The 15,335-nt window shown below is 42.8% G+C and overlaps 1 protein-coding gene across 5 annotated transcripts in view; it reads right to left on the minus strand.

Annotated features, from left to right (window-relative positions):
- Positions 1-15,335, minus strand: part of TRIP13 (thyroid hormone receptor interactor 13) — a 186,248-nt gene that overhangs the window by 98,321 nt on the left and 72,592 nt on the right. For all 5 annotated transcript variants that reach the window (XM_088445702.1, XM_088445698.1, XM_088445697.1 and 2 more), the window contains 3 exons: positions 13,611-13,666; positions 12,683-12,773; positions 9,268-9,340 (listed from right to left, as the gene is read on the minus strand). In XM_088445702.1, coding sequence (XP_088301828.1) covers positions 9,268-9,340; positions 12,683-12,773; positions 13,611-13,666 — 220 coding nt within the window. The remainder of the gene's footprint in view (positions 1-9,267; positions 9,341-12,682; positions 12,774-13,610; positions 13,667-15,335) is intronic.

The raw sequence follows: 15,335 nt of genomic DNA on the forward strand, positions 1-15,335 counted from the left end.
CTTTAAAAAATCTACCTGCAATCAAAAAAAACATCTGGGGGCATACTTGGGGACCCCCCTTTGGCTAATTTTTAATTTCTCACCCAACTTTGTTTTTTTTCGCCTACAAAACGAAAGTACTTTTTTGGGGTGTTTTAAAGTATTTTTTTATGCAGTTTACCTTTGTGGAACTGTCCCAAAAGTGCTGGGGGGTTTTCAGAAGTGTGCACCCCAAAAACCGCAATTCTGCACTTCCCCCCCCCCTATTCATAGGCGAATCTCTTTCGCCTGGTTCATACCAATGACTTTCCGCGTAGGCGAAGTGTCTTTGGAATTGAATACAGGGATAAGTTAAGTTTTCGCCTGGCGAAATTACATCACTGGCGAGAACTTTTCGCAGAAAACGGCTTATTGCGGCTAATTGAATACAGCCCTAAATCAGCTAAATACGGGCTGCTGCATTCACAATTCTTACGGGCTAAGCGGATTTGTAGTGACCATGAGGAGGCTTCCTCTAAAATTGATGTGATGATTAATAATTTATTGGTTAGGGGCTATGATAAATCCTCACTACTTCTGGCTAAAGAGAGACCGATGACATCACTGCGTGAATGATTATTGAGATCCAGTACAAGAAGTCTGGGACAGGAACGAGGAAACAGGTCACGAAAACTGTTAAGGTGCTCACACACATACAGATGTCCTCACGATACAATTTTATGGCCACTTTCCTCATGAACTTTCACGGGAGCTCCCTTGCCGTCGTGATCACGATTTCGGAAAAAAGACACCCAATTTGTCTTACGATCTCACGATCTATCGGATTGTACGCATCGTGAGATTGGCCATAACAAATCGTGAGTTTAAAAAAAAAAATCAAATAGGCTCTTGACTATTGGTGGGAAATTTAAATAGCCATAACAATGGGAGGGGCTATCTAGGGAGTATAAACAGCAGGAACCCTTTAAACTCTGTGTACATTCTGCTCTGCTACTAGATGAGGCTAGGTGTATTCCTGCTGAATCCTGTACATTGCTACTGTGCTCTTTGTATTTGGCTTGCCTTTTACAAAGTTTATTCTACCTGCAAGTGTGTGCTACCTACCTGCATTCTCTCCTGTTCCTGAATTCTGTACTGATGCGTCCCTATCAGTATAGAGTGTTGGTCGCTGAAGCTGGGGTCCGGGAGATTAGGAAGAGAGCCCAGCGAAGAAGGACGAGAGCATTCTGGACCAAGGAGTGGCTGCTACAAAGGGACACCCGCTCTCACATGTCCCTGCTGATGGAGATTAAGGAGAACAACCCGGAGGGACTATCGGAACTACCTGCGCATGGATGACGCCAGCTTCCAAGAATTGCTGCATCTGTTGACCACCCACATCCAGAGACAGGACACAAGGTGGCGGAGGACAATCCCTGCTGAAGTCAGACTGGTGGCTACCCTAAGGTACCTGGCTACAGGAAGGTCACTGGAAGACCTAAAGTTTGGGATACTCATCTCACCTCAGTCCTTGGGCGTCATCATTCCGGAGACCTGCAAAGCCATCGTAAAAGTGCTACAGTACCATTATTGCAAGGTAGGTTAAAAAGAAAACACCACACATTGGCCCTGATTCAGAGCCGGACGCTCTGACCAGAGCCGGACGCTCTGACCAGAGCCCACCTCCATAAATATGGAGCGTCCTCCTGGACGCTCGTATAGCTGTGGGTCACCACCCACAGCATATACGAGCGTGCAGGATGATGGTCGCGATGGTCTTGACCATCGCGACCATCGCCACTGCGTACAGAAGCCTGCGGTTGAGTTTCTCAACCGCAAGGCCAGGAGTGATTTTGGCTCTATCAGTGGGGCCGGCTTCTGACGGTAGGCGTTCCCTTGGGAACGCCTCCGTCTGGGAGGCACGCCCCCGGCACGCCCACCAAAGGGGGCGTGCTGTCAATCAACATCGACAGCACGCCCCCTTTGATCAGACACTACGAGCTCCCTCCATCGTGCGCATGCGCAATGCAGACCATCGACCCACTTGCGAGCGGACAGCCGCTCGCGAGTGGGTCTGAATCAGGCCCATTGTTTTCCTGTGCAAAGAAAAACATTTTTTTTTATTTTTTACTCAACATAAAGCAAAAAATAGCCTTCATTTAGTACAATGTGCACTGATCTGCAGGCAACTGAAAGTGTGCACTAAACTGTGTGCAATATAATTTTTTTATAACAATTTTACAAAAGAACATTATCACCAAATTTTATGAATCCCAATAGGTAGCTGGCTGTATGTGATAGGGTGGGTCAGAAGCCAGTTTGAACAGGCCAATACACATATGGCACAAGTATACATTGTGGCCCCGGCTTCCAGCAATGTGTACTTGTGCCATGTGCGTAGTGACCTTGTCCAAATGGCGTCATCACCACCCTATCCCATGCAGCAGGCACCTATTAGAATTCATAAAATTTGGTGACATTAAAAGCAAGACAGAAAAAACAACCAAATTAAATATCAAGTAAATTTACATCTCTGTATATTGAGGCGACTCATCTGCTGCATTCAGCAGAGCATTATAAAGGTCGCACTGGTGCTTGGTGGGGGAGTAATATCTAACTGGGCGGGGACTGACAGACATACCTATTTGGGGCAGGGGAAAATAGCATTGGATCTGCAATGTATGTAGAATTTGTGAGATTTTTGCTCATATAGCGACTCAATAGGTCATGGGTTAACCTTAGAAAATTTCTTTGGATATCTGTATCCATATTTCTCAATGTGCAGTTCACATGAGCTGTGAAGTCATCTATTGCATCTGGGGGTTTCTGCAGCAGCCGTTCTGCGTTTTGTAAAAAATGGTCCTCACGCTCAGTAAAGTTCTCCTTTCTCCCTTGTTTTTTTTCTTTTTTTGGGGTTGTTGAGAAGATGAGGGTCCAGGTGGAAGTGGAGTTTCCACTTGTGTGCTATTCTCCGGATCACTGTCACCACCGAGCAGACTGAGGTCCGGTGTGGATGCTAAATCAGGGTGTTGGTGGGAGTCTATATAAGAAAAAAAATATATAAATAAAAAATTAGTCATGTTTTAACCCCTTTTTTACTATTTTTACAGTTTCCTAACACCGTGGAGGAGTGGACCAGCATCGCGGAAGATTTTGAACAACGTTGGAGTTTCCCTAACTGCGAAGGAGCCATCGATGGGAAACACATCCGCATCAAGCCACCTGCCAACACCGGATCATACTACAACAACTACAAAGGATTCTTCAGCATCGTTCTCATGGCAGTGGTGAATGCCAACTACGAATTTCTGTTTGTGGATGTCAGCAACAATGGCCGTGCTTCAGATGGTGGGTCCTTCCAAATTACGGCTTTCTACCAGAGACTCGCCAACAAAACCCTCAACTTGCCCTCACTGGACCAGGCACAGCCTAAATTACGCTTTCGTTGCAGACGAGGCTTTTGCATTACATGAACATGCGATGAAGCAATTTGCACACATGGGCCTGACCAGAGAGAAAAGGATCTACAACTACCATCTATCCCGGGCACGGCGCATTGTGGAAAATGCGTTTGGAATAATGAGCAACCGCTTCCGCATTTTCCACACCACCATCAATCTACATGTGGAGAAGACAGACTGGGTCGTGATGGCGTGCTGTGTGCTGCACAACTTTCTGCGAAGAAAAACTACTCAACGAGGACCAGTCCCAGCTAGAGCAGAAGATGTAGGACCCCTGGAGGACATTGAACATTTGACATCTGTGTCTGCACCACCAATTACAACAACATCCACCGCACGTGCCAAAGAAGTGAGGGAGGAGTACATGACCTATTTCAATGGACCAGATGCTGTACCCTGGCAGGAGGACTGTCTGTGAACTACTGACTAAATTGGACATTTGGGATTTAACAACAAAAACATTAAGGATTTTGGTTTAAACTGTGTCACTACTTACCAAGACTTCTGCAACCTCCTCATCTCCCTCACGCTCAGACATCAAGATGATTGATTCCCTTTGAGGCTCTTGTTCACTGATTAATGACATCATATGGTAGTACCACAGTGCAGGAGTATATATTTCATCTGTGCCCGCTCCTGATTTTTTGGAGTCATCCACCTTCTTTTTTTCTCTGATGTACATTGTCCTGAGATTTTGAATCTTTTGCCGTACAGTTTCCAGGTCTGCGTCAAATATGTATTTTTTCGTATACACCAAAAGTTCCTCTAGTGCGGCCAACTTGTGCGACTTATTGTTGTACTTCCGAGAACTGATCTTCCACAGACACTCTTTCGAGTGCAGGATTTCAATGAATCCTGTAACGAATTCACGTTCAGAATCCATGGACATTATCTATGAATAAGAAAAAAAAAAAAAGGGACATTTAAATATTTGTGTATATAGTTTTGTTAAATGTAATGTTGTTATAGTTCACATTTTTAATGTTTTAATATTTTCTTTTTTACAGGTTTGTTATGGTATTCTAATCATGTTTTCTTTTACAGGAATGTCATGTGTTTATTGCTTGGTAATATAATGTTTTTCTTTGTTTGACAGTATGGGTTTTCCACCTTTGGGCCTGTCGCTGTGGTAGAACTACAGATCCCAGGATGCCCTAAAAACAGTTTCAAAAGGTGGGTGGCAGGTCATCCTGGGACCTGTAGTTCCACAACAGCTGGAGACCGTAAGGTAGAAGACCCCCAGCTTTAAATAATGTGCTTTTAAATGTAATGTATGGTGATTTTTTTTGTAAAATACGTATTTATTTTTTTGTTATATTACACACATTGGTGGGCAGTGGGAGCTTAATGCATGAGCCAGCCACCGCCCGCCTCAATACAGCGGGCGGTGGCTGGGTCATGCATTTATTACCTGGGGCACACATTAGTGGGCAGCACATACTGGTGGTCAGTGTGGTTGTATTTAAACTGTACCAATACTCACCAAAACAAGAATCCAGTGTGCAGGCTCCTCAATGTGCGACTGTCTTGCTCCATACACGATGCTGCACAAGATGGCGATGGGGCGTGTCCAGGCTTCTGTCAGTCAAATTCCGCATTGTGTTATGAATCGTACGATTCATCATGAGGGAAAAAACCCTCACGATCTGCTTCCATCGTGTTCATGGTTGACTAATCTGCCCTACAGCACGGCAGATCAGAAAATGCGATGTACGACGAGTGGGGACACGCATCGTGCTCGTGAGCATAAACTCACGATTTGTACATTTTTACCCGATTCGTCGTCACGATTCGTCAAAATCGGCCAGATCGTGTAAAATGTCGCTATATGTGTGGACACATTTACAATATGAATATTTATTTATTACCAGTTATTTATATAGCACACACATATTCTGCAGCGCTTTTACAGAGAATATCTTACCATTCACATCTGTCCCTGCCCAAGTGGAGCTTACAATATATAATCCCAACTACATGCTCACAAACATACACACTATGGTCAATTAACCTACCAGTATATTTTTGGAGTGTGGTAGGAAACCCGGAGTACCCGGAGAAAACCCACGCAAGCACAGGGAGAATATACAAACTCCACACAGTTAGGGCCGTAGTTGGAATCAAACCCATGACCTCAGTGCTGTGAGGCAGTAACGCTAACCATTACACCGTCTGTGCTGCCCCTGGATCCACAAATTGGGCACATCCAAGGGGCCTTAATGACAGACTAGTTCTTCGTTGTTTTTATGATTTACATTTGAGGTAGAAATAATGTCACTATTTGTCATTAGAGGGTTAGAATATTTTCTTTTGAGATTATATAAGAATTTTCAATACAATGATTCCCCCCACGGACGTCTGTCCGGGAGGTATCATCAATGAGGGTTAGAGCATTCTTTAAATGAACTCTCTCAATTAGCTTAGTTTGTTGACACTTTTTCTGATATACACATTATATATATATATATATATATATATATATATATATATATATATATATACACACACACACACACACACATATATATATATACATACACACACACATATATATATATACATACACATATATACAGATACAGTCAGGTCCATAAATATTGGGACATTGACAGAATTTTGGCCTCTATTCACCACCACAATGGTTTTGAAATGAAACAAACAAGATGCGCTTTAACTGCAGACTTTCAGATTTAATTTGAGAGTAATTACATCCAAATCGGGTGAACGGTGTAGGAATTACAACAGTTTCAATATGTGCCTCCCACTTTTTAAGGGGCCAAAAGTAATGGGACTATCAACTCAAAAGCTATTTCATGGACAGGTGTGGGCCATTCCCTCGTTATTTCATTATCAATTAAGCAGGTAAAAGGTCTGGAGTTGATTCTAGGTGTGACATTTGCATTTGGAATCAGTTGCTGTCGACTCTCAATATGAGATCCAAAGAGCTGTCACTATCAGTGAAGCAAGCCATCATTAGGCTGAAAAATCAAAACAAACCCATCAGAGAGATAGCAAAAACATTAGGTGTGGCCAAATCAACTGTTTGGAACATTCTTAAAAAGAAAGAACGCACCGGAGAGCTCAGCAACACCAAAAGACCAGGAAGACCACGGAAAACAACTGTGGTGGATGACAAAATAATAATTTCCCTGGTGAAGAAAAACCCCTTCACAACAGTTGGCCAAATCAAGAACACTCTCCAGGAGGTAGATGTATATGTGTCAAAGTCAACAATCAAGAGAAGACTTCACAAGAGTGAATATAGAGGGTTCACTACAAGATGCAAACCATTGGTGAGCCACAAAAACAGGAAGACCAGATTAGAGTTTGCCAAACATCATCTAAAAAAGCCATTACAGTTCTGGAACAACATCCTATTGACAGATGAGACAAAGATCAACTTGTACCAGAATGATGGGAAGAGAAGAGAAGGAAAGGAACTGCTCATGATCCAAAACATACCACCTCATCAGTGAAGCATGGTGGTGGTAGTGTCATGGTGTGGGCATGTATGGCTGCCAATGGAACTGGTTCCCTTGTATTTATTGATGATGTGACTGCTGAAAAAAGCAGCAGAATGAATTATGAAGTATTTCGGGCAATATTATATGCTCATATTCAGTCAAATGCTTCAGAACTCATTGGACAGCGCTTCACAGTGCAGATGGACAATGACCCGAAGCATACTGCAAAAGCAGCCAAAAAGTTTTTTAAGGCTAAGAAGTGGAATGTTATGCAATGGCCAAGTCAATCCCCTGACCTGAATCCGATTGAGCATGCATTTCACAAGATGGAGACAAAACTGAAGGGAAAATGCCCAAGAACAAGCAGGAACTGAAGACATTTGCAGTAGAGGCCTGGCAGAGCATCACCAGGAATGAAACCCAGCGTCTGGTGATGTCTATGCGTTCCAGACTTCAGGCTGTAATTGCCTGCAAAGGATTTGCAACAAAGTATTAAAAAGTGAAAGTTAGATTTAGGATTGTTTAGTTTGTCCCATTACTTTTGGCCCCTTAAAAAGTGGGAGGTACATATAGAAACCGTTGTAATTCCTACACCGTTCACCTGATTTGGATGTAATTACCCTCAAATTAAATCTGATAGTCTGCAGTTAAATCACATCTTGTTTGTTTCATTTCAAAGCCATTGTGGTGGTGAATAGAGGCCAAAATATGAAAATTCTGTCAATGTCCCAATATTTATGGACCGGACTGTGTATGTATGTATGTATGTATATATATATATATATATATATATATATATATATATACATATATATATATACACACACACTTGTCTTTATCTCATTTCTAGTCTGTTAATACAGATCATATAGATGGATAATAGTTCTCGTGGAAATCAAGATACAGGATGATTTTACAGTATCCAGTTTGTTGTCCAACAGTGCATGCTATATATAGATTATGGAAAGCACAGCCTAATTTAGATGTGGATATTGCCCTTATACATATATGTACATCACGAGCTCTCAGTTTTTGTGGTTATAGATAGATATAACTGGGTTAGTAACATTCTTTCAACTTACCTTTTATTTCATTATATGGACCGGTCAATCGATTTTAGAAATATGCAGGCTTTGATTCCTGTGTGAGCGATTTGTTGTTACCAGTGCATTTGGACACCGTGTACTTGTTGTGTGTGTTTTTAGCACTACTATAATCATGCCATACTTTGCTAATACCTTTGTTTTTAGAGTCGCTTCATTGCCATGGTGACGGGTCACGTCTGTGACGTCACTGGAGTGCGGCGCATGGCTGGACCCGGTAACCGCGGCTGAGCACATGGTTTGGTGGTGGGTTATAAAGTAAGTGTCTGCCTGTATATATATTGTATCCTGAAGATGATGCAATAAAGCATTGAAATGTTGAAGCAACCTGCGCTAGTGTGTATTTGTATATCCAGAATGCCGCAGCTGTGGTGTGTGTGTGTGTGTGTGTGTATACATGTATATATATTTCTTCTTCGGGGTCCATAGAGATACTATGGTTGGAGGACCAGGCACCAAACAGTTAAAGCTTTGGCTTCTAGAATGCCCCGGGTCCTGCTCCATATATACCACGCCCCTAGCCATACGACTTCAGTTTGTTGCCACAGGATTCAGACGCACTGTTGTAACAGGGGACTGCTGTTACAAGCTTTTTAATGTTTTATTTAAAGTTTTTTTGAGTTGGCAGTACCAAGCATCTATATTAAGACGCATGTACTGCAACTCCATCTACCTCCGCCGGGCCACTACATCGATTATGCTGGTGATTTTGGCGGGTTATGGCTGAGCTTAGCTAGCAGCGAGGCTGCGACCTGGACTGCACCGGATGCCCAGAGATGTCAAGTAAGGTGATTCCTCGCTTACGGGGAATCACGCGTGGTAGTCCTTCTGGTGTCAGAGACGCACAAGAAGCCGCTGCTATGGACCACGGATAGTCCGCATCCTAACTACACCAGCCGGGGCCCTATCTGATGCCGGGGATCGGCAGCAGACGCAATCTGCTGCCACGAGGCCAGCGTACCCGGCTGGTTAATGCAGCTTAGGGGAGGTAGGTGCTCCCCAGGCAACTGGTTCATCACCAATTAGTTTGCAACAAAATGGTCTTGGGGCCAACTAAAAATGGTATCAATAATCCTTATTTATATAGCACCTATATATTAGGGCTTTACAGAGAAAATTAACCATTTAGAAGCCGCTGCCCCAGTAGAGCTTATATTAGCTTTGAAATAGGTTTTGTTTTCTAGAAACAGTAAGTATTTCAATTGTTAGTAGTAATTATTAAAATACAACAAAAGTAGTTGAAAGAGAGCTTTTATATTTATTTTCCCTAGAAGAGGATACCGATATGACAGTCTGATGGTCAGCTTTTGAGCCAATGCTTTGCACAGTGACGTTTTCCCTGTTCCAGGTGGTCCTAAGGACAGAAAAACAAATGGTCAATCACAAAACGTTCATACTTGATTTTTTGACCAAAGGAAAAGATCATCATTTCCCAATTTTTATTCATAGTCCATGCTGTTTACCGGCTAGGTTAGAGAACTATCAGCAGTTTCTGTAAACATAACCTTTTCACTTCTAATATTCCTTAAGCACAAACGTAAATGACTTAGAGCAATCATAGCTCTACATGGAATTGTCCAAAATAAACAGATACTTGAGATAAGGAGATTTATGTGCTTACCTGTTAAATCCTTTTCTTCGATTCCATAGGGGACACAGGCTTTACACTGGGTATAGGTTAGAGGGTTGGAGTCCGGGCACCACACGGTCAAACTTGTTGAGCACAGCCCAGACTCCTCCTTAACCCCGCCCCCAGCCACCTCAGATAGTTAAAAGGCCTAAAGCCAGGGGCGAGAAGGAAGAGAAGGAATACCTGCATGCACTCAGGTCCATACACACGAGAACTATGAACAAGAGAACCGGAAGCAGAGCAAAGCCCCGGCAGGTCAGGTGCATCAGGGTGGGCGCCCTATGGCCCACCCTGGAATCAGGTAAGCACATAAATCTAATTTTCTTCTTCCTTCATAGGGAACACAGGCTTTACGCTGGGATGTCCCAAAGCTATTCCACTAAGGGAGGGGATGCTCCTGGGCTGCGCGTTGAACTCTTTGCCCAAGTGTCGCATCAAGGGAGGCGAAGGTGTCAAAAGAATAGAATTTTAGAAACTTATTGGAAGAGGACCAAATGGCCACTTTACAGAGCTGCTCCACAGAAGTACCACGTCGCACTGCCCACGAATTTCCCACCAACTGGGTTAAACGAGCCGTCACCACGGATGATGCTGGAAGATCAGCCGCAGCATAAGCGTGCCAAACGGAGCCATCTGGCCAGAGACTGCTTAGTAGCCGGCCAGCCCCGTTTGTGAAAGTCATACAAGAGAAACAGTTCTACGCAAATCCTTCGTCCTGTCCACGTAAATCCGGAGAGCTTGTACGGTAGCGAGGCAAACCAAGCAGGTTCTTGGCTACCAAGTGAAGCTGAAGGACCCGCCTGCTGTGGGGTTGTAAAGCAGAAAAGCAGCAAGCACAAAGACCATCGTGGTCCGGAACCTGTGAAGAGAACACAGCAGCACAAGCCCTGTAATTACCCAGGACCGAAGCACCCACCTCCTTGGGAACTTTACTCTGGAAGACATAATAATACAGCAATCCAGGAGGACCCCACACACCAGAGCAAGAGACTGATGTCCCGCACAGGGTAGAGGAATGAATGTAAATGCACCACAAATAGATATACAGTATGTGGGGCTATGCAGAGACTATAGCAAAAAAAACATTAAATAGTCAAACACATTCAATGCAATAATAAAGGCAATATCAAAGGCAATAAATGGTCAACAAACCATCCCAAGAGGGGGGAAAGGAGCTAATAGTATAACCTGACCACTGAGGGCAAGGAACCTGCACTCTCCACAAACAAGCTGCACCAGCAGGCAAGCTACACCAGCAGGCACTCAGAAATGGCTGCTCAGCATCTATGAGGAAGGAGAGAGGAAGAGGAGTGACCCTGGGAGGAATGCCTTTAATTGGGCAGCACAGATGGTGTAATGGTCAGCGTTACTGCCTCACAGCACTGAGGTCGTTGGTTCGATACCCACTACGGCTCTAACTGTGTGGAGTTTGTATATTCTCCCTGTGTTTGCGTGGGTTTCCTCCGGGTACTCCGGTTTCCTCCCACACTCCAAAAATATACTGGTAGGTTAATTGGCTGCTAACAAAATTACCCCTAGTGTGTAGGTGTATATGCATGTGTTAGGGAACATAGATTGTACACTCCACTGGGGCAGGGATGGCTGTGAATGGCCGAATGTGTGTGCGCTATATAAATAACTGGTAATAATAATAAGGGAAAGAGGGGTGGGAGAGGAGCCTGTGGCTGGTGGATAGGGAGTCTGGGTTGTGCTCAACAAGTATAACCGTGTGGTGCCCGGACTCCAACCTACACCCAGCGTGAAGTCTGTGTCCCCTATGGAGGAAGAAGAAAATTGTTTTAACATGAAGGTATATTTTTGCTATGTACATACTATGCGACAGGCAGTGCTCATACTGAAGGTATAGTAAATGAGCGTTCCAAAAAGTACAACAGCTTGCAGTAGGGTGGGTAACACGGCAGCAGGTAATGTTTAAACCTGAAAGCACTATGAAGCCCCCAAAAATTGCATAAACAGTCTGGCCATGACTTTATACTGATGCTCAATGAGAAGTTGAATTAAAACAAAGGGAAGAGGGAATGTGGTAGAAAATCAATTTTACTTGCTTTAAAAGCACTGGAAATATCTATTCATCTGCCAATATGAAATCTGCATAGATAATTTACTATATAGGGCATTGATAGCCAGTAATACAAACTATGGTTTTACACTGGATTTAGGATGATGTAAACAGAGAAGCAACCTCTCAAAATAGCTTTCAGCTATATTTCTAATGTATAAAGTATAGAACACGTTAGGTATAAATTTAGTTTGTCGTTTGCAAACATTTTGGTCACCCCTGGCTGATCTAAAGGCGCATATCCACTACACAATTAGCTCCATGAGCGATTTCGTGTAGTGTCCCCCCGGCAGTGGTGTGCGCAATGTTATTAACAACATTGAGCACTCACACTGAACGATATCAATCACGATATCGTTCAGTGACGTCACCCTCCCTCATTCCCGTACTTGTAGAACCTGACAATATAGTCAGGTTGCCCTGCAAGTACGGGTGATGTTACATATCAACGACCAGCAGGAACGCGCATGGCTGGTTGTTGACGGCATATCCACTACACTAAACTGGACTTTGAACAATATCGTTAAAATTGTCCAATTTATCGTCTAGTGGATATGTGCCTTAAGGCATTTTTTTTTATTGTTGTCTTGCTGAAATATGAAACTTTTTGAAGCTGTGAATATCAATTTCAAGGATTTATTGATATTTAGCTGAATACATTTTCCCTTCCTTCTAGGAAATACATTCTGTGACAATGCTTTAACAATCTCAAATCACGACAGAATCACCTCAAAGCTTATCAATTAGAAAGGTTTTCTATTTTACAAATATATTTTTCAGCAAATGTAACTTTTGTTAATCAATATAAAGCACTTAGCACAATAGCAAATATACCACATCTCACAAGCCTAAAATAAATTAGTGTTTACAAAGACAGACAATGGAAATGTCAAGATAGGTAAAGAAAATTTGCAATTTTTCCTGTATTATTACCCTTTCCATACATTAAAAAAAGACAAAAAAAAAAAAAAGACACTATAATTTACCGTGCAAGAGGATAACTCTGTTCCAGGCAACCAAATTGTTATCAACGTTTTTGTCAGAAAAGAGAAGTGTCGTCGTAACATAATCTAAAAGCTAAACAAAATATGTTAATTTATATCTTTTGAAAAGGGCTCCACTATTCAGTTGATAGAATATACACAATAAATAATAGTTTTGGGGCCACAAACAAAGGTCAGCGAGTCCATAGGTACCATAAGTGCGGCTAATAGATTCAACCCCCTAGAACATGGGTCTTCAACCTTTGGCCCTCCAGCTGCTGTGGAACTACAGATCCCAGGATGCCCTGCCACAGTTTTAGCATGCTGTTATATCAAAACGGTGGCAGGGCATGCGGGATGTGTAGTTCCACAGTAGCTGGAGGGCCAAAGGTTGAAGACCCCTGCCCTAGAATATGTTGCCACAATTTGTAATTTTGGTTGCAAATTTTATTAGGCAATACGAGCTTATTCTGGTCATACATGACATATTACAGCAAATATAGGGAAATTGATTCAAAATTGCAGTGTGTGGCCCAAAAATGACTTCTGCCCGACCATTATTATTTAGCTTGTTTGGAAATGGAGTCAGTAGATATGCTATAAGCCCGGATGTGTGCAGCAACCTGGCCGCACTAACTGTCATGCAAGAAGTACTTGGACATCCCATTTGAACAGCAATGCCTGCACTTCTCTCTTATGTCAGTATGTCTGTATGTCGCTAGCTTGGTTTAGGATGCACAACTGTACAGCTAAGGCCAAACTACCAGTTACTTTTGTACAGAAGCAAATCCCAGACAATTAACTTATTGTCAGGTCTGAGCGTCAGGTGTTCTGCAACCCTAATTTAGATGCCAAGTCCAACGTGCCATCACAGTAAAACTACCATTGCTACCATATAAGATGCATACACCTGGTCATAAACTGAACTCACGTTTGATTTGACTTCACTGTCATATATTAAGCTCTCCCACAGTCCATGAAAATCCACTGAAAGAAATAAAAAAAAGTTTTGCTTATATTTAAAACCATTGTCAAGTTTCATTTGTACATAATATAAACTGAAAAAATACATAAAACATTTTATTTTTCCATTCATTACATATTGTAGATAATGGTGGGAAAATGGTGTGTGACTACGGCAGAATAATTATCAGCCACTAATATTAAAGATGCTCTTCATTCCTGAGATTTACTTAAATCTCTGGGTTACTAGATTATCTTATTGATGATTCGATAAATCTATATAGATAAACCAATGCATTCTGCCTTTGAAAAGAATCTGTTTAATTTAACTTTAAATATAGCTAAAAATCTGTATATTATTAGATATTTTAGTGAATAGTGGTAATGTTAGCCATGTATTGGATACATTTTATTATGCTCAGACTATGGGGTAAATGCCGGCAGACATCAGTGAGTTCCGTGCAAGACTGCCCAGGTTGATTTTGCCTTTGAAATGACTGCTACTTTAAAACATTGGGCAGTCTCGCAAGGAACTCGCTGTTGCCTGCAGTGCGCAGGCTATTACATTTATTTCTAAAAGGTGCGTATCCACTACACGAGAATGGAACAACTGTACGATTACAACATTGTAAACATGCAATCGTTCTTCGTGCTGAACAGTGGATAATATGCCTACACTGAACGATAGTCACCATAGGAAGACCATGAGGCACCTAACACCCAAGAAATACACTCTCTTGAAGCCTATCATCAATTATATACATTATATATGATCAGAAAACAGGATTTTGGTTCTTACCGATAAATCCCTTTCTCCGATTCCACAGGGGACACTGGAGTTCAAGACAGTGGGGTATAGACGGTGGTAGAGTAGAGCCTTGGAACTTTAAATAATTTAGAAGTGTGACTGGCTCCTCCCCCTCTATGCCCCATCAGCCCCAGTTTAAGAAACTGAGCCCGAGAGGAGACAGAGGACAACAGGAAACGAGGAGGAGAATGAGAATCCACAGAAAGGAACAAGACCGACTGAAGGAGCACAGTGGAACCCACTGCAGGTAACTCATGCAGTCACACAACCATATAATAAACCAAACAAAATGGCAGGAACGCAGCGCTGGGTGGGCGTCCAGTGTCCCCTGTGGAATCGGAGAAAGGGATTTATCGGTAAGTACCAAAATCCTGTTTTCTCCTTCATCCACTAGGGGACACTGGAGTTCAAGACAGTGGGGACGTCCCAAAGCCAACCTCCCGGGTAGGAAGCGCTGAGAACATGCTGACCCAGCGGGCAACCAAAACAGCGACCGCCAAGAACCGGAGGCCCAAGTGAAAAGCAAGGGCTGAGGACAAGCGACGTAGAGCAGAGGAGACAATCAAAACTCCTCGCTAAACAACCACAGAATTTCCCCACATACATCGTATGTCGAATGGAACAAAACAGCAATCTAGTGGACAACAGCAGACAAGAATCGTCAGAACACCGTAATCTCAGCTGAAAACAGACCAACCAGGGCCGTTGGTAGCAGAGGGTCCAAAAAATAGAAGGGCGGTAACACGAGAACAAACTCGAGAAACCCGTAACAGAGTCTAAAACAGGAGGATGCAACAGTCTCAGACATCAGAATCTCCGCACTGCCGGACAAAAGCAAAATCATATAGATATATGTATGATACCAATCTACAGATACAGAGCTGA

Source organism: Taudactylus pleione, unplaced genomic scaffold (genome assembly GCF_031769625.1).
Source record: "Taudactylus pleione unplaced genomic scaffold, aTauple2 ptg000386l, whole genome shotgun sequence".
Lineage (NCBI taxonomy): Eukaryota > Metazoa > Chordata > Amphibia > Anura > Myobatrachidae > Taudactylus > Taudactylus pleione.